Source organism: Danio aesculapii, chromosome 15, assembly GCF_903798145.1.
Source record: "Danio aesculapii chromosome 15, fDanAes4.1, whole genome shotgun sequence".
NCBI lineage: Eukaryota > Metazoa > Chordata > Actinopteri > Cypriniformes > Danionidae > Danio > Danio aesculapii.
Genome location: NC_079449.1, coordinates 4,686,607 through 4,707,712, shown reverse-complemented (window position 1 = coordinate 4,707,712; position 21,106 = coordinate 4,686,607). Strand labels below are relative to the sequence as shown.

At 35.3% G+C, this 21,106-nt stretch overlaps 1 protein-coding gene across 1 annotated transcript; it reads left to right on the top strand.

Annotated features, from left to right (window-relative positions):
- The first annotated feature begins 266 nt into the window (after positions 1–266).
- On the top strand, positions 267–16,298 carry LOC130241970 (zinc finger protein 91-like). The gene is made up of 6 exons (XM_056473978.1): positions 267–360; positions 6,263–7,096; positions 9,516–10,087; positions 12,491–13,011; positions 15,503–15,777; positions 15,925–16,298. Exons 2-6 carry the CDS (start codon positions 6,268–6,270, stop codon positions 16,188–16,190), a joined length of 2,463 nt encoding a protein of 820 aa, XP_056329953.1. The 5' UTR covers positions 267–360; positions 6,263–6,267; the 3' UTR covers positions 16,191–16,298.
- The last annotated feature ends 4,808 nt before the right edge of the window (positions 16,299–21,106 follow it).

Genomic DNA, 21,106 nt, shown 5'->3' with positions numbered 1-21,106 from the left:
TTAACTGTGACAACATTATGTCTGACATATATTCATTTTATCCACTACATCGTAAATAGGTTCGTGTGTGAAGTCTGTATAATATTCAAATAATCCAATATGGTGTTTTACATTTATTTATATAAGATACATAAAGATAGTTTCAGCACAGTATTCATTTTATTATTGATAATGGTAACGAGTTGTATCATTTTATTATATATTATTTTATGTTATTTGATTGATTTTTATTTTTATGTATTTAATTTATTTGTTTTTGATGTGAATCACAGCCTTTCCTACACAGAAATTGCTGTACATGGTGAAAATATCCCATCATAAAGACTAGAAGAGCATCTAAACTGTCAGAAGATCATTCAGGTTGGTGAATATATATATAATTTTTTTCTTTTTATATATTTGCACTGATCTCAGGTGTAAATTATCAATTGATACTGTGTGTTAAGGCATCTACTTGAATGCGACTTGTGATCTTAAGACAAAGTAACTAGGATTGGGCGATGTCAACCAATTTGGCACTGTACAATGTCTAATGTGAAACATCATGATGGCTGATGGCATCGTCGTCACAATGAAATAATTATTTATGAATAATTAATTAATTCATAACAAATGATTATTTGTAGCCTACCGTTTCATCTACCTGACCCGCATGGTCTTTGTTTAACCAAATCATAAATAAATAAAGATGCACACAAACATGGCGTAAATCTGATTTATCAGATCAACAGAGCAACCCTCGGATTTCCCCCCCCCCTGGGATTTACGCCCGTGCACAAATTACCACCTGTCAGTCACTTTTTCTGCAGGACTCTGGCATGAATAGGCAGAGTGATCTGTGTTATTATATTGGCGTCGACAAACTTGGTCGGTAAAAAAGGTGCACAACCAACAGGAACCAACCAACCAACAGTATCTGAGGTTTTGATTGAATGATTGATTGATTTTATTTGACAGTTTTAACAAAAATCTTTGTTAAAAGATCTTTTTAATCTTAACAAGTCCAGTTAGACTAATTCATACATATTTTAAAAACTGTTAAGGATAAAATACACAAAAAAGCCACAGGCTAATTTCCATTGTGGTCCTCGATATTCTTAAAAAATTAACGAGCAAATCATAAATGGAGTGCAAACATCATCAGCTCAGCACAACAAAATCCTCATCTTCAACTGTAAAACAACGACTTATTAATTTCCCTTTTAAAAACACTGTCAATTTGAATCTCTTTAAAAATCGTGGACAAAACATACCAAGCAGCAGAGCTAGCACACAAAAAAGAGTTTCTACCGCATTCACTCTACGCGCTCTTGTAGAATGACAATGTACCTCACTAACTAAAAAATAATAATTATGAAAATATTTTGGGACCATTTTCTTTAAAATCTTAAACACCATCTCTAATTTAAAATGTTTACCCTATTCTCAACTTTTAAAATATTACTTTGACTATAATGTTAATTATTTAAATGTGTCAGTGGAGGTACTTTCATAACAATTCTACACAACTTATTTTGGGCCGTCTGCAATTTATTTTTCATTTTTTAGAACTACCGCTGTACCAAAAATCTGCAGCATAGTCAAAATATGGCTGCACTAATGCACTAGCTAAATTTTTAAAAGTTTGCATATCTAGGAGCTCTGCCTGTCTTGCTAAAAACTTAATTTTATAACAAATTTTTAAATGAACTATCACAGCCATCTTTTCACCTGTCAAATTACTATCTGAGATGCAACCTAAATATTTCACTTCCTGTTTTGTAGTAATAATTAGATCTACTTTTATCTCTGACCCAACACATTTTCTTAGATTCGCAGCTGAACCAAATAAAATAAATTCAGTTTTACCCAAATGTAAGGACAATTTATTAAGGCAAAACCATTCAGAGACTTTCTCAATTTGTTTACTCATTTCGTTTTCAATAAATTCCCTCCTCTCATAAGACACAATTATTGCTGTATCATCTGCATATAACCAAAGCTCATTTGAACAAGCCATTTTTAAATCATTAATGTATATTAAAAAAAGCAACGGACCTAAAACACCGCCTTGTGGAACCCCATAAGCGACTGGCGAACAATCTGATAACACTCCATTTAAATCTACTATCTGACTTCTGTTTTCAAGGTAAGATTTTATCCATTTACAGGCCATATTACCAAAACCCCAGTGCTTTTACTTTTAAAAGCAATACCCTGTGGTCAACTGTATCAAACACTTTTTGTAGGTCTAACAAAACCATCCCACTTAACTTCCCTTTATCCATATCTCTCTTTATATAATCAGTTAAATATAAAATTGTTGAATCAGCAGAATGATTTTTTGCTAAAACCCGATTGAAACTCATACAATATGTCATATTTTAAACAATAATGTTCAATCTGCTCATTAATAATTTTCTCCATCACTTTAGACAAAGAACTCAAAATTTATACTGGCCTATAATTATTAACATCAAACCTACAACCTTTCTTAAAAAGAGGAATCACTCTTGCTTGTTTGAGCTCCTCCTTTACCTTGACAAATAGAAAGATTAATAATATGTGTAACCATTGGATAGATAAATTTCGCAGAGTCTTCGATGAGCTGCACTGGAATATTATCTAACCCCTGTTGCTCTACTATTTTTTAGTGTTTTTAATTTCTTAAATATATTCCCCTCATCTACTTTATTAAATGCAAAACTTCCTAAATTAAAACCACACTTGGCATAATACTCTTTAACTAATTTATCATTAAAAACCAATTTAACCAATTTCTCTGCCACAGTTATAAAAAATCTATTAAAATAAATAGCAACCTTTAACTGATCCGACATCAATTTTCCATCCACCATGAGGCTAATATTTGAATAATTAGTTTTAGACTTTTTTTGAGGCCCTAAATCATTTATTAATCTCCATAATTTTTGCGAATCTTGCTTAGTTTCTTTTATCTTATCCTCAAAAAAAATATTTTTTGCTTTTTTTACCTCATCTTTTACTTCATTCCTTTTCTTTTTAAATTGCTCATAATAAAATAAATTGTTTCTATCTTTTTTAAACATTTTAAAACTATCATTACGCTCCTTAATTGCTTTTAAAATACTATCCTTCATCCAAAGTTCAGTCCTTGTGCTTAAATCTAAATGTGTTAAATGTGCAAATTTTAGAATGATCAGAAACTAATACAATATCAATGATAGTTTTCGTTATAGGGGTAGTTCTTGTCGGGTCCATGACAATCTGTTTAAGCACATATGAATCACAAAATAATTCAAAATGTTTATACACTGATGAATCCTGTTTTAACATGTCCGTATTCAAGTCACCCATAATTATTAACTCTTGTCCAATCTTAAAATTTGACTTACTTAAAATCCCATCCAGAGTTTCATAAAAATCATTCTGATCAGAATTGCTTTGCTACTCGGTAACATCATGTCCAACTAAACAGCTTCAACCGCGGCGCTTTCCAAGTCCTTTCTCTCTTTAAACATAACGTCCGATCTAATATAAACACATACTCCTCCACCTTTACGATTTCTGTCCCTTCGAATCAAATTGTAGTTTGGTATATGTATCTCTGCACCCGATATTGAAATATCCAGCCATGTTTCACTGCAGCCAAACAGAGATACATTGGATTCCTGACACAAATGTCTCACTTCTCTTATCTTTGGAAGCAGACTTCTCACGTTAAGATGAACCATATACAACCCCTTTAAGGTACCAATATCTCTTAAAGGGCACATAGGTTAGCACTTTTTTCATATTTAATATAAGTCTTTTGTGTCCCCAGAATGTGTCTGTAAAGTTTCAGCTCAAAACACCCATCGGATTATTTATTATAGCTGTTTGAAGTGTCTATTATAGCTGGAAAAAAGGTTTTGCTGTTTTTTTGTACTGGCCCTTTAAGGCTAGTCCTCCCCGCCCACCGTTCCCACGTGCCTGTCAGCAATCGCCGCCCTCGGCTGCCTCAGGAAGCAGATCTCAAGTAACGTGTGTGAGAAATACTACAGTAAGAACTTTAACAATCAGTATTTGATGCATTTTTTGTGGATTTGCAACAACGAGTCACACACAATGTCATTACAACGTTCACACACACACACAGCGAGGACACAAACACATAGCGCAGACACATACACACACATAGCGCAGACATACACACACACATAGCGCAGACACACACACAAAGTTGTGTCTTACGCAGACACACACGTAAAGTTGTGGTCGATCTGAAAACCGCTCCAATTGGTCCACCGTTTTTATGTTGTTAAATAAAAAAAAAAGCACTGGGTGTGTTTATATCACCCCAATATGACAGTTTATACACTATACTTACACACATTTCTGTCCAAACAGCTTGAAAAGTAGATTTTTCACCATTGGTGCCCTTTAAATCACTTATCTTGCATTTGTTAGATCCCGTAATAAGACGCCTTCTGCTGACCCAACTTCGGCCCTCGGTGTGCTCAGCGTTCCACCTCCTTCCATAAAAGTAGAAAACATATCCACCGACCCATTATCCATACGTATTACTTCTCTTGTTTCAAAACAGGGAAGTAAATCTCTCCACCGGTCAGATATAGAGCTCCATTCCGCGGCGATTTCCGAACACCTGTTCTGCATATCATTCGAATCTCGGAGCTTCAAATTAGAATCACTCGAAAAATGTCCTTCAAAGTCCAAGGAAGCAGGGCCAGGACACTGATGGATATCTCCTGATAACAGCAGACACATCATAATAATCGCACAGTCACTTAAATTCCTTTGCATTTGTCTGATGCGACGTTGTTTCTTTGGACAGTGAAGCCATGGGCGATAAAAAAGTAAAAAAACAACGGCCTTCCCGAAGCCGAAGTGTTTAAATCCACGTCGTATTTGATTATCCTCACTCTCAGTATTAAAAGAAAAATCATCTTCCACTTCTATCGATTGATTTAAAAGAGTATAAAACAAAGAGAAACTGAGCAGCGTGATTAACACTCCACATCTGCCTGCCGCCATGACAAACCTCCTTTCAGTGCGTGAAAGCGAAAGATTGAAGCAGTGTACTGACGCTGTTACACAATATGTGATAGATTCAAAAGATAGAAGAGTCGTTAGATAGAGACAAGATTAATTAAATATCACGTTTAATAACTATAGTGAAATGAGATCCAGCGCTATATCCTTGATAAACTGTTCGACGTGCACTGCTCTCTGGGTTTTGTGCTCACAGCACCTGTGACTGCTGGAGCTCAGATGCGTGCGTACGCTGCAGCGCATGACAGAGTGTGTGTGGTCATGTGATGTGCGTTTTCAGTGGTATAGTGTGGACGGAGGGCTTTTCAGAAATGCTGGACGAATCGCCAGTGTGGACGTGGATTATTTTCGTCCTAAAATGCCATTTTAAATCTAAGACGTATTAGTGTAAACGGGGCCTGAGTGTGTATTTTTCGTGAGCGGGTTGCTGCTGTGATGGTGCGGGGGATCATGATGCCGGCTCAGCATCGTCATGTCTATCGGCCATCGATGATGGCATCGTCTATCGACCCAACCCTAAACAACGGCCAAAGTGCTCCAACTAAATTATTTATTAATCAGCAAAACAATCCAAAATGGAAAGAGATGGGGAGCCCAACAACATAATAAATGACAAGCAAACAAACCTAAAGCAGGTTAAGACTCTCCACTCCAAACAAATATCAAAAGGAAAGTATAAAGGAGAACACAACAATAAAGCCGTCAGAAACTGTGGTGGAGTGGAGGAATGAGCCAATAGTATCTGGATGCAGCCTTTATGATGCAAGCTGAGATTGCTTCACTCAGAGATGCAATGTCAGACACAATGCGCTCAATGGAGATAGTCACTACACTGTGAGGGGTAGGGGTAGGGTTAGATGAGTGCATTAAAATGCATTGGATGCAGCTCAGATTGCATCTGCACCAAGTCTGCAGCCAGACCCCTCTCCAATGAGCGAGAGCCGCTTGCGTCCATTTTAAAAGCCTGACGTCACCAATTAACCAATAGATAACTGAAAAGGGAAAAAGACAAACAAGATCAATTGAAAATAATAATTACTGGCAGGAGTGAACGCCACACGTAACTCTGGGTTTTTAACGTGTATTTTAGGCGAACAGTGTCTAGGCTAATAGTGTCTAGAAAGCCACTATATAAATCAATTATTATTAATATTATTGGGTGAACTATCACTTTAACTCAAGCACATCTAATTCAAAGTTTGCTACTCTTAAAATGTTTCACTTGAACTGATTTTTACTTTGTTTATTTTAGATCAGATGGAGGTGAACGAGCAAAGACAAGAAGAGGATGAGGAACGTAACTTCAACACTAAAGTAACTAAAACAACACATCTGTACAGCTGTCCTCAGTGTGGAAAGAGTTTCAGAAGAAAAGCCAAGCTGAAAAAACACAGAAAGACTCACGCTGGAGAGAAACCGTACACCTGTACTGAATGTGGAAAGAGTTTTTCACAGCTGGACAGTTATAAACAGCACCAGAAAACACATGAAGACAAGAGAGATCATGTGTGTTTGCAGTGTGGGAAGAGCTTTACTCAATCTGGCAGTTTGAAAAGACACCAGAGGATTCACACTGGAGAAAAACCTTACAAGTGCTCATATTGTGAGAAGAGTTTCAACCATTCAGGACACTTGAGAAGACACGAGCAAATTCACACTGGAGAAAAGCCGTATCACTGTGCTCAATGTGGAAAGAGTTTCAAAGATAAATCCGGTCTGACTTATCATCTGCGAATTCACACTGGAGAAAAGCCGTATCACTGTACTCAGTGTGGTCATGATTTTAGATCATCATCAGATCTAAAACAACACATGAGAATTCACACAAATGAGAAGCCTTATGCATGTCTGTTCTGTGAAAAGAGATTTTCAAGTCTCGGTGATTGTAAACAGCACCAGAAAACACACACTGACGAGAGAGATCATGTGTGTTTTGACTGTGGGAAGAGCTTTAATACAGCTGGTTATCTGAAACAGCACCAAAGGATTCACACTGGAGAAAAACCTCACAAGTGCTCATATTGTGAGAAGAGTTTCAGTCGGTCTTCACAGCTGAAATCACATGAGCGAATTCACACTGGAGAGAAGCCGTATTGCTGTCCTCCATGTCAGAAGAGTTTCAAAGACTCACACAGTCTGACTTATCATCTGCGTGTTCACGCTGGAAAAAAGCCATTCAGCAGCTGAACGTTCATTTACAGATTCATATAAAAGCTCACAAGTGCTCATATTGTGAGAGGAGATTCAGTCGGTCTGGAGTATGTTCACACTGAGTTTCAGTGGTTATTCATATGAAAAGGCATTGTTCTGTATGTTCTGTTTTCACAGATTCACTTTTTTCTGAATGTTTTTGACTTTGGAAAAACGAATAATTCTAATACATAATGCTAGTTTCAGTGAGAGCTTCGTGTTATTTTAAGTTCTGTTTTAGTTCATTATACTCAAATGTTTTCTCCTGTTGTTGTAATTAAAGAGCTGCACCAGATTTTAAAGCTCCAACCCTGTAGTTTGTTGACTAATATTGAGATCTGAAACTGATGCTCATTTAATGTGATGTTCCTGTTAGTTCAGTCCTGTGTTATATAAATCAAACAGACACATTTTGTCATTATTTTTTGTATAAGAGCAGACGTGTCCACTGGAAAATAAACATTTGGCTTTCAGTTTCATCAGCTTCAGCTGAACTAAACAGTGGGGAGTTTGCATGTGGAGTTTGCATGTTTTTTCCCGTGTTGGCGTGGGTTTCCTCTTGTTTGCCTCACAGTCCAAAGACATGCGCTATAGGTGAATTGAATAAACTAAATTGGCCGTAGTGTATGTGAATGAATGTGTGTGAGTGTTTTCCAGTACTGGGTTGCAGCTGGAAGGTTATCCACTGTGTAAAACATGCTGGAAAAGTTGGCGGTTCATTCCAGTGTGGAGATCCCTGACGAATAAATGGACTAAGCTGAAGGAAAATGAATGAGTGAATGTTTTCTATTTACAAATTGGTTTTAAAACGGAAAGATACCTGATTTTGTGGGTTTGTGTTAGTAAATTGGTTTACAGTTCTTCAGTTTTCACTCTTGAACAATTCTGTGAATAAAAAAAGACAAGAAATGTGTGGACTAAAACTCTTAAGTGTATTATTCTGTAGTTTATAGCCTGTTGACACCAATAAAACGAGATAAATGTGTCAATTTACAGAAGATTTCATACATTATAATAAATGAAGAGAAAACGTAATTGTTTAACAGCTCAGTTAAACTTTATGTCCCTATCATTTAATCCATTTGTCATGTTTAACTAAACAAACAGACACATATGAGGCTATAACTATACAGATAATAAATATAATAATATAGTAATAGAAATAAATAGATGTTTGGCTTTCAGTTTCATCATGTCTGACTGTCTCTAGACTAGCTGAATTAAACAGTTTGCTATGCTGCTTTATATTGGTTATATTGTTATATAGTATTGTCTTATTTTTAACCAACACTGGTTTACACAAACATGATCTCTTCTCCCGATCTCGGGTCAATAATATTTGATAAAAAGCAACCTATGATTTATTAGTTGCATATCTAATATATTATACTTTTAATTACACATTTATAAATGATTTTGTAACATTTATCAACGTTTAGATGAGGTTTTCAGTCAATTACTGATACAAATACTTTGCTGACTAAACTGAAGCGATATATTTACCGCGTTTTGGCTTTCGGCGCTAAAGCGCCCTCTGAAGGAAGTTGCCGCTCAGTTAAAACACGCATGCGCTGTAAGGAAATTCACCAGACGAGAGGAAAACTGCGGCGGGAACATGGCAGCGAATAGAGTAAGAGCCTTTTATAAACGAAAAATAAATGTCTGTTGGTGTAATATTGCTTTAGATTAACTGTGACAACATTATGTCGGACATATATTCATTTTATCCACTACATCGTAAATAGGTTCGTGTGTGAAGTCTGTATTATATTCAAATAATCCAATATGGTGTTTTGCATTTATTTATATAAGATACATAAAGATAGTTTCAGCACAGTATTCATTTTATTATTGATAACGGTAACGAGTTGTATCATTTTATAATATATTTTATGTTATTTGATTGATTTTTATTTTATTTTATTTTATTTCTTTGTTTTTGATGCGTTCAGTGAATCACAGCCTTTCCTACACAGAAATTGCTGTACATGGTGAAAATATCCCATCATAAAGACTAGAAGAGCATCTAAACTATCAGGAGATCATTCAGGTTGGTGAATATATATATTATTTTTTCTTTTTATATATTTGCACTGATGTCAGGAGTAAAATATTAATTGTTACTGGGTGTCACAGCGCCTATCACTATCACTTTAACACTAGCACATCAGATTCAAAGTTTGATTCTCACACTTAAAATGTTTCACTTGAACTGATTTTCACTTTGTTTATTTTAGATCAGATGGAGGTGAACGAGCAAAGACAAGAAGAGGATGAGGAACGTAACTTCAACACTAAAGTAACTAAAACAACACATCTGTACAGCTGTCCTCAGTGTGGAAAGAGTTTCAGAAGAAAAGCCAAGCTGAAAAAACACAGAAAGACTCACGCTGGAGAGAAACCGTACACCTATACTGAATGTGGAAAGAGTTTCTCACAGCTGGACAGTTATAAACAGCACCAGAAAACACATGAAGACAAGAGAGATCATGAGTGTTTGGACTGTGGGAGGAGTTTTACTACAGCTGGTAATCTGAAACGGCACCAAATGATTCACACTGGAGAAAAACCTTACAAGTGCTCATATTGTGAGAAGAGTTTCAGCCATTCAGGACACTTGAGAGTACACGAGCGAATTCACACTGGAGAGAAGCCGTATCACTGTGCTCAATGTGGAAAGAGTTTCAAACACAAATCCAGTCTGACTTATCATCTGCGTGTTCACACTGGAGAAAAACCGTACAAGTGCTCATATTGTGAGAAGAGTTTCAGTCGGTCTTCACAGCTGAAATCACACGAGCGAATTCACACTGGAGAAAAGCCGTATTGCTGTCCTCCATGTCAGAAGAGTTTCAAAGACTCACACAGTCTGACTTATCATCTGCGTGTTCACACTGGAAAAAAGCCATTCAGCAGCTGAACGTTCATTTACAGATTCATATAAAAGCTCACAAGTACTCATATTGTGAGAGGAGATTCAGTCGGTCTGGAGTATGTTCACACTGAGTTTCAGTGGTTATTCATATGAAAAGGCATTGTTCTGTATGTTCTGTTTTCACAGATTCACTTTTTTCTGAATGTTTTTGACTTTGGAAAAACGAATAATTCTAATACATAATGCTAGTTTCAGTGAGAGCTTCGTGTTATTTTAAGTTCTGTTTTAGTTCATTATACTCAAATATTTTCTCCTGTTGTTGTAATTAAAGAGCTGCACCAGATTTTAAAGCTCCAACCCTGTAGTTTGTTGACAGTAATATTGAGATCTGAAACTGATGCTCATTTAATGTGATGTTCCTATTAGTTCAGTCCTGTCTTATATAAATCAAACAGACACATTTTGTCATTATTTTTTGTATAAGAGCAGACGTGTCCACTGGAAAATAAACATTTGGCTTTCAGTTTCATCAGCTTCAGCTGAACTAAACAGTGTGGAGTTTGCATGTTTTCCCCGTGTTGCCGTGGGTTTCCTCCGGTTTGCCTCACAGTCTAAAGACATGCGCTATAGGTGAATTGATTAAACTAAATTGGCCGTAGTGTATGTGAATGAATGTGTGTGAGTGTTTTCCAGTACTGGGTTGCAGCTGGAAGGGCATCCATCCACTGTGTAAAACATATGCTGGAAAAGTTGGTGGTTCATTCCAGTGTGGAAATCCCTGATGAATAAATGGACTAAGCTGAAGGAAAATGAATGAATGAATGTTTTCTATTTACAAATTGGTTTTAAAACGGAAAGATACCTGATTTTGTGGGTTTGTGTTAGTAAATTGGTTTACAGTTCTTCAGTTTTCACTCTTGAACAATTCTGTGAATAAAAAAAGACAAGAAATTCGTGGACTAAAACTCTTAAGTGTATTATTCTGTAGTTTATAGCCTGTTGACACCAATAAAACGAGATAAATGTGTCAATTTACTGAAGATTTCATACATTATTATAATAAATGAAGAGAAAACGTAATTGTTTAACAGCTCAGTTAAACTTTATGTCCCTATCATTTAATCCATTTGTCATGTTTAACTAAACAAACAGACACATATGAGGCTATAACTATACAGATAATAAATATAATAATATAGTAATAGAAATAAATAGATGTTTGGCTTTCAGTTTCATCATGTCTGACTGTCTCTAGACTAGCTGAATTAAACAGTTTGCTATGCTGCTTTATATTGGTTATATTGTTATATAGTATTGTCTTAGTTTAACCAACACTGGTTTACACAAACATGATCTCTTTTCTCCCGATCTCGGGTCAATAATATTTGATAAAAAGCAAACTATGATTTATTAGTTGCATATCTAATATATTATACTTTTAATGACACATTTATAAATGATTTTGTAACATTTATCAACGTTTAGATGAGGTTTTCAGTCAATTACTGATACAAATACTTTGCTGACTAAACTGAAGCGATATATTTACCGCGTTTTGGCTTTCGGCGCTAAAGCGCCCTCTGAAGGAAGTTGCCGCTCAGTTAAAATACGCATGCGCTGTACGGAAATTCACCAGACGAGAGGAAAAATTTGCGGCGGGAACATGGCAGCGAATAGAGTAAGAGCCTTTTATTAACGAAAAATAAATGTCTGTTGGTGTAATATTGCTTTAGATTAACTGTGACAACATTATGTCTGACATATATTCATTTTATCCACTACATCGTAAATAGGTTCGTGTGTGAAGTCTGTATAATATTCAAATGATCCAATATGGTGTTTTACATTTATTTATATAAGATACATAAAGATAGTTTCAGCACAGTATTCATTTTATTATTGATAATGGTAACGAGTTGTATCATTTTATTATATATTATTTTATGTTATTTGATTTATATTTAAATTTATTTAATTTATTTGTTTTAGATGTGAATCACCGCCTTTCCTACACAGAAATTGCTGTACATGGTGAAAATATCCCATCATAAAGACTAGAAGAGCATCTAAACTATCAGGAGATCATTCAGGTTGGTGAATATATATATTATTTTTTTCTTTTTATATATTTGCACTGATGTCAGGAGTAAAATATTAATTGTTAGTAGTGTCTATCACTATCACTTTAACACTAGCACATCAGATTCAAAGTTTGATTCTCACACTTAAAATGTTTCACTTGAACTGATTATCACTTTGTTTATTTTACATCAGATGGAGGTGAACGAGCAAAGACAAGAAGAGGATGAGGAACGTAACTTCAACACTAAAGTAACTAAAACAACACATCTGTACAGCTGTCCTCAGTGTGGAAAGAGTTTCAGAAGAAAAGCCAAGCTGAAAAAACACAGAAAGACTCACGCTGGAGAGAAACCGTACACCTGTACTGAATGTGGAAAGAGTTTCTCACAGCTGGACAGTTATAAACAGCACCAGAAAACACATGAAGACAAGAGAGATCATGAGTGTTTGGACTGTGGGAGGAGTTTTACTAAAGCTGGTAATCTGAAACGGCACCAAATGATTCACACTGGAGAAAAACCTTACAAGTGCTCATATTGTGAGAAGAGTTTCAGCCATTCAGGACACTTGAGAGTACACGAGCGAATTCACACTGGAGAGAAGCCGTATCACTGTGCTCAATGTGGAAAGAGTTTCAAACACAAATCCAGTCTGACTTATCATCTGCGTGTTCACACTGGAGAAAAACCGTACAAGTGCTCATATTGTGAGAAGAGTTTCAGTCGGTCTTCACAGCTGAAATCACACGAGCGAATTCACACTGGAGAAAAGCCGTATTGCTGTCCTCCATGTCAGAAGAGTTTCAAAGACTCACACAGTCTGACTTATCATCTGCGTGTTCACACTGGAAAAAAGCCATTCAGCAGCTGAACGTTCATTTACAGATTCATATAAAAGCTCACAAGTACTCATATTGTGAGAGGAGATTCAGTCGGTCTGGAGTATGTTCACACTGAGTTTCAGTGGTTATTCATATGAAAAGGCATTGTTCTGTATGTTCTGTTTTCACAGATTCACTTTTTTCTGAATGTTTTTGACTTTGGAAAAACGAATAATTCTAATACATAATGCTAGTTTCAGTGAGAGCTTCGTGTTATTTTAAGTTCTGTTTTAGTTCATTATACTCAAATATTTTCTCCTGTTGTTGTAATTAAATATCTGCACCAGATTTTAAAGCTCCAACCCTGTAGTTTGTTGACAGTAATATTGAGATCTGAAACTGATGCTCATTTAATGTGATGTTCCTATTAGTTCAGTCCTGTCTTATATAAATCAAACAGACACATTTTGTCATTATTTTTTGTATAAGAGCAGACGTGTCCACTGGAAAATAAACATTTGGCTTTCAGTTTCATCAGCTTCAGCTGAACTAAACAGTGTGGAGTTTGCATGTTTTCCCCGTGTTGCCATGGGTTTCCTCCGGTTTGCCTCACAGTCTAAAGACATGCGCTATAGGTGAATTGATTAAACTAAATTGGCCGTAGTGTATGTGAATGAATGTGTGTGAGTGTTTTCCAGTACTGGGTTGCAGCTGGAAGGGCATCCATCCACTGTGTAAAACATATGCTGGAAAAGTTGGTGGTTCATTCCAGTGTGGAAATCCCTGATGAATAAATGGACTAAGCTGAAGGAAAATGAATGAATGAATGTTTTCTATTTACAAATTGGTTTTAAAACGGAAAGATACCTGATTTTGTGGGTTTGTGTTAGTAAATTGGTTTACAGTTCTTCAGTTTTCACTCTTGAACAATTCTGTGAATAAAAAAAGACAAGAAATTCGTGGACTAAAACTCTTAAGTGTATTATTCTGTAGTTTATAGCCTGTTGACACCAATAAAACGAGATAAATGTGTCAATTTACAGAAGATTTCATACATTATTATAATAAATGAAGAGAAAACGTAATTGTTTAACAGCTTAGGTAAACTTTATGTCCCTATCATTTAATCCATTTGTCATGTTTAACTAAACAAGCAGACACATATGAGGCTATAACTATACAGATAATAAATATAATAATATAGTAATAGAAATAAATAGATGTTTGGCTTTCAGTTTCATCATGTCTGACTGTCTCTAGACTAGCTGAATTAAACAGTTTGCTATGCTGCTTTATATTGGTTATATTGTTATATAGTATTGTCTTATTTTAACCAACACTGGTTTACACAAACATGATCTCTTTTCTCCCGAACTCGGGTCAATAATATTTGATAAAAAGCAAACTATGATTTATTAGTTGCATATCTAATATATTATACTTTTAATGACACATTTATAAATGATTTTGTAATATTTATCAACGTTTAGATGAGGTTTTCAGTCAATTACTGATACAAATACTTTGCTGACTAAACTGAAGCGATATATTTACCGCGTTTTGGCTTTCGGCGCTAAAGCGCCCTCTGAAGGAAGTTGCCGCTCAGTTAAATCACGCATGCGCAGTACGGAAATTCACCAGATGAGAGGAAAACTTTGCGGCGGGAACATGGCAGCGAATAGAGTAAGAGCCTTTTATAAACGAAAAATAAATGTCTGTTGGTGTAATATTGCTTTAGATTAACTGTAACAACATTATGTCTGACATATTCATTTTATCCACTACATCGTAAATAGGTTCGTGTGTGAAGTCTGTATAACATTCAAATAATCCAATATGGTGTTTTGCATTTATTTATATAAGATACATAAAGATAGTTTCAGCACAGTATTCATTTTATTATTGATAACGGTAACGAGTTGTATCATTTTATTATATATTATTTTATGTTATTTGATTTATATTTAAATTTATTTAATTTATTTGTTTTAGATGTGAATCACAGCCTTTCCTACACAGAAATTGCTGTACATGGTGAAAATATCCCATCATAAAGACTAGAAGAGCATCTAAACTATCAGGAGATCATTCAGGTTGGTGAATATATATATTATTTTTTTCTTTTTATATATTTGCACTGATGTCAGGAGTAAAATATTAATTGTTACTGGGTGTCACAGCGCCTATCACTATCACTTTAACACTAGCACATCAGATTCAAAGTTCAGACTCACTTAAAATGTTTCACTTGAACTGATTTTCACTTTGTTTATTTTAGATCAGATGGAGGTGAACGAGCAAAGACAAGAAGAGGATGAGGAACGTAACTTCAACACTAAAGTAACTAAAACAAAACATCTGTACAGCTGTCCTCAGTGTGGAAAGAGTTTCAGAAGAAAAGCCAAGCTGAAAAAACACAGAAAGACTCACGCTGGAGAGAAACCGTACACCTGTACTGAATGTGGAAAGAGTTTCTCACAGCTGGACAGTTATAAACAGCACCAGAAAACACATGAAGACAAGAGAGATCATGAGTGTTTGCAGTGTGGGAGGAGTTTTACTACAGCTGGTCATCTGAAAATCCACCAGAGGATTCACACTGGAGAAAAACCTCACAAGTGCTCATATTGTGAGAAGAGTTTCAGCCATTCAGGACACTTGAGAAGACACGAGCGAATTCACACTGGAGAAAAGCCGTATCACTGTGCTCAATGTGGAAAGAGTTTCAAACACAAATCCAGTCTGACTTATCATCTGCGAATTCACACTGGAGAAAAGCCGTTTACCTGTACTCAGTGTGGTCATGATTTTAGATCATCATCAAGTCTGAAACTACACATGAGAATTCACACAAATGAGAAGCCTTATGCATGTCTGTTCTGTGAAAAGAGATTTTCACAACTGGGTTCTTGTAAACAGCACCAGAAAACACACACTGACGAGAGAGATCAGGAGTGTTTGGAGTGTGGGAAGAGCTTTAATAGAGCTGGTTATCTGAAACAGCACCAAATGATTCACACTGGAGAAAAACCGTACAAGTGCTCATATTGTGAGAAGAGTTTCATTCAGTCTTCACAGCTGAAATCACACGAGCGAATTCACACTGGAGAGAAGCCGTATTACTGTCCTCCATGTCAGAAGAGTTTCAAAGACTCAGGCAGTCTGACTTATCATCTGCGTGTTCACACTGGAAAAAAGCCATTCAGCAGCTGAACGTTCATTTACAGATTCATATAAAAGCTCACAAGTGCTCATATTGTGAGAGGAGATTCAGTCGGTCTGGAGTATGTTCACACTGAGTTTCAGTGGTTATTCATATGAAAAGGCATTGTTCTGTATGTTCTGTTTTCACAGATTCACTTTTTTCTGAATGTTTTTGACTTTGGAAAAACGAATAGTTCTAATACATAATGCGTTTCAGTGAGAGCTTCGTGTTATTTTAAGTTCTGTTTTAGTTCATTATACTCAAATATTTTCTCCTGTTGTTGTAATTAAAGAGCTGCACCAGATTTTAAAGCTCTAACCCTGTAGTTTGTTGACAGTAATATTGAGATCTGAAACTGATGCTCATTTAATGTGATGTTCCTGTTAGTTCAGTCCTGTCTTATATAAATCATTCAGACACATTTTTGTCATTATTTTTCATATAAGAGCAGACGTGTCCACTTAAATAAATATTCTGCTTTCAGTTTCACTGCATCCAACTATCTTCAGCTGAACTAAACAGTTTGTTAAGCTGCTTCATATTGACTATATTGTATTGTTTTGATTATACAAATGCTGCTTTACAAAAAATGATCTGTTTTTTTTCTCTTTTCCCCTTCCTGATCTCAGTACTGTAAAGAGGATATTATGATTTATTAATTGCATTTAATTTGTTTGTAATAAACTGAAAAAATATAATTGGATTAACTATTTTTTTAAGTTAAGTGGTTGTAAACAAGTTATTTGAGCTGATATTATTTAAACAAATTAAGTTGAACATTACTAAATTTAATTTGTTTGTTTTAAATGAACCCATATGGATTGTTTGCTACAATTTTGAAGAATTAATAATTGTTTTCAGTGTAGTTATGCATGTTTAGACCAGTGTTTCCCAACCCTGTTCCTGGAGGCACACCAACAGTGCATATTTTGGATGTCTCCCTTTTCTGACCCATTAACTTCAGGTGTTTGAGTCTCTTCTGATGTTATAATAAGTTGATTCAGGGGTGTTTGATTAGGGAGAGGTTGAAAATGTGTACTGTTGGTGTGCCTTCTGGAACAGGGTTGGGAAACACTGGTCTAGTTTACCTAGAAAGAGTCTATCAATGGGGTGGGGTTAGACGGTAATACAATAAAATTTAATGGGTAATTTAATAAATAATATAAATAATTCTCATTATAATTACAGTTTTTTACGTTACTGTATAGGTTTGGGGTAGCGGCTTAGCTGTTAAAATACAATTTAACAAGTAATTTAATAAATAATATAAAGAATTCTCATTATAATAGCTGTTTTTACAGTACTGTGAGGGTTTGGTTGAGGGTAGACGTTAATAAAATAAAATGAATGTGTAATTTATTAAATAATATAAATAATTATCGATATAATTACTGTTTTTACATTACTGTGAGAGTTTGGGTAGCGGCTTACCCATTAAAATACAGTTTAATGAGTAATTTAACAAATAATATAAATAATTATCGTTATAATTATTGTTTTTACAGTTCTGTGAGGGTTTGGTTGAGGGTAGACGTTAATAAAATACAATTTAATGTGTAATTTAGTAAATAATATAAATAATTCTCGTTATAATTACAGTTTTTTACATTACTGTAAGGGTTTGGGGTTGGGGCTCAGCCGTTAAAATACAATTTAATGAGTAATTTAATAAATAATATAAATAAATATTGTTATAATAGTTGTTTTTACATCACTGTGAGAGTTGGGGTGGGGTTAGACATTAATAAAATAAAATTTAATGTGTAATTTAATAAATAATATAAATAATTCTTGTTATTATAGTAGCTGTTGGGTTGGGGTAGAGGCTTAGCCGTTAAAATACAATTTAATAGATAATTTATTAAATATTATAAATAATTATTGTTATAATTACTGTTTTTACAGTACTGTGAGAGATGGGGTTAGGGTAGACGTTAATAAAATAAAATTTAATCTGTAATTTTTAATAAATAATATAAATAATTCTCGCTATAATAGCTGTTTTTACATTACTGTGAGGGTTTAGGTAGGGGCTTAACTATTAAAAGACAATTTAAAAATAATATAAATAATTTTCGCCACAGCTGTATCCCTTCCAAAGATATATAAATATCTATAGTATCCCCTCTAGCAAAATCGCTATTTAGCGCCCTCTGGAAAGAAGATTCTACTCGGATAATGTCGAGAAGGGAGGGATCGGCGGAATGACTGAGCCGGGAGGACTGAGGTGTGATCAGGGAGGGACAGGAAGTGAGGCGAATGCAGGAAGTGACATTGAGGTAGATGAGTTGGATGACGAAGATAGATGGAGCAACTATAGCGAGGGAAATTCAAATAATCAAGAATGGAAAACGGTAAATCGGAAAAGCAAGAAAAGAAAGCAGAGAGAATCTGACGAAGAAAAGGGAAAAGGAAAAGAAAAGGAAACGGCAAAAATAAAAGTTATACTGCGATTTCAATCCCCATGCACACTTAATCCACTAAAGGTTAGTGAAGCTATCCATAAACTAGTTGGTGATGTAATATTTGTTAAAACATTGAGAGACGGAAACTTATTGATAATATGTAGAAATAAAGATCAGCAACATGGACTAATGAAATGTAAATCACTGCTTGGGAAGGAAGTTAAACCACAAATATGGGAAGAAAAAGGAAAGATCAGGGGAGTAATATCAGGAGTATCAACAGAGATTACTGAGGAACAAATCAGAGTAAATGTCAGAGGTGTGCGGGTAATCAAAGTCAAACGCTTACCATATACACGCGACGGAGTTAAGGGACCAAGTTTGTCAGTGCTGGTAACGTTAGATGAAGATAAATTACCCGAAAGAATTAAAATTGGATATGTCAGTTACATAGTTAAACCTTATGTACCTCCACCAATGAGATGCTATAAATGTCAGCGTTTTGGTCATATTGCAGCAGCATGTAAGAGCAAACATCGCTGTGCTAAATGCGGAGGGGACCATGAGTATGGGAAATGTGAAAGTGGAGCAAAAATCAAATGTTGCAATTGTGGAGGAGAGCACAGCGCTGCTTACAAAGGCTGTGAAGCACATAAAAGAGCAGTTCAAATCCAAAATGTGAAGGTAAAAGAAAAGCTTACATACGCTGAAGCAATACAAAAAGTTAAAACTAAGACTACAACTAACAGAGTAATACCTGTTATTCATTCCCCAGCTCAACCCCCAATTGTACAGACATGCTGTAATGTCACGAAAGACACACTAGTAGTGGAAAAGAAGAAATTTGTAGCATTTATGGTGGAAGTCATTAACTGTTCAGCTCAGACAAATAGCAGAACTGAGAGAACTAAGATAATTGTAAAAGCGGCAGAAAAGTATCTAGAGATGGAAGAGCTAACAGTAGAGAACATTAACGCAGCATTAATAACCGGGATATCAGACACTCAGTCAATATGTGGAGGTGGGCATTGATGATGTTATCCATTCTACAGTGGAATGCTAGGAGTTTAATTGCAAATGGTCAAGAGTTAAAACTATATATTCAGGAGCAAACAATAAAACCAAACATTATATGCATACAGGAGTCTTGGTTGAAACCCTCAATTGCCTTTACAATATATGGATACACAGCAGTGCGTAAAGATAGAATTGGTGCAATGGGAGGTGGAGTAGTTACATTCATTCAAAACGGTATAAATTATAAAACTAGTGATGGTGTTAATGAGCTTGAAGTTGTTATTATTGAAGCTTGGGTCAACAAAGCAAAAATAAAAATAGTCAACTTATACAATCCCTGTCAAAAAATTACTAGAGAAGTGCTGGAGGAAATTTGTGAAGTAGGAAACTCTAAACTAATAATATGTGGGGATTTCAATGCACATAGCTCATTATGGGGAAGTAAAAAAACCGATAGTAACGGGGGTATCATAGAGGAGGTAATGGATGACAAACAATTAGTGTGTTTAAATGATGGAAGAGCCACAAGATATGATGTTACTCATGGCAGGGAATCAGCAATCGATCTTACTTTTGTTTCACAGCAACTGGCAGGAAAATGTGTATGGGAAGTAAGCAGCAAAACAATGGGCAGTGATCATTATCCAATTTGGACAAAATTAAGAAATCAAAATGTCAATTTAGAAGATAACTGGGCTATAAGATGGAAAACGAGGAAAGCTAATTGGGAACTGTTCAGTTTTAAAGCAAGCTGTAAACTAATTGAGGCCATGCCGAACATGAATAACAATGTTGAGGAATTAAACAACATGATCACAAGCATAATACATGAGTCAGCAGAAGAAGTAATAGGTAAAACATCAGGGGCTAGGAAAAAGAAAATGGTACCATGGTGGACAGACGAGTGCAGAAGTGCAGTTAAAAATAGAAACAAAACCTTCAAAGTTGTAAAGTTAAATCATACTTTTGATAATTTAATGGAATACAAAAGAGCACAGGCAAAAACCAAGAGAATCATTAAAGAAGCCAAAAGAAAATACTGGAGAGATTACTGCAGCAATATTGGGACAGAAATACACGTTAAGGAGATCTGGGGAATGATTAGAAAGATGAGTGGAGTAAGAATGGAATTTTCTCTACCAATATTAAGAAATAACGGAATTGAAGCAGTCACTAATGAAGACAAAGCTGATATGCTTGCAAAAGGTTTTGTGAAAATACATAGTTCACAGAATCTCTCACACGAGGAGCTAATTAATAGACAAAGGATCATTGAAGAAAATAAAGAAGTTTTGGAGAAAAAAGATGTAGGGGAGAGTCCATTAGAAGCTAATTTCACACTGTTTGAATTAAAGAGAGCACTGATAGGAGTTAAAAACACATCACCAGGGAAAGATGGAATAAGCTACAAAATGATTGATCAACTCTCTGATGTAGCAAAAACCTTAATAGTCGATCTTTATAATAAAATTTGGGAAAAGGGACAGTTGCCCAGAGTATGG

Excerpts from the sequence above, each read along its gene's own strand:
- LOC130241970 (XM_056473978.1), top strand. The coding sequence starts at position 6,268 with ATGGAGGTGAACGAGCAAAGACAAGAAGAGGATGAGGAACGTAACTTC. Across the intron at positions 7,097-9,515 it reads GCGAATTCACACTGGAGAGA|ATCTGTACAGCTGTCCTCAG; the intron begins AGCCGTATTGCT and ends CTAAAACAACAC. Across the intron at positions 10,088-12,490 it reads GTCTGACTTATCATCTGCGT|ACTCACGCTGGAGAGAAACC; the intron begins GTTCACACTGGA and ends AAACACAGAAAG.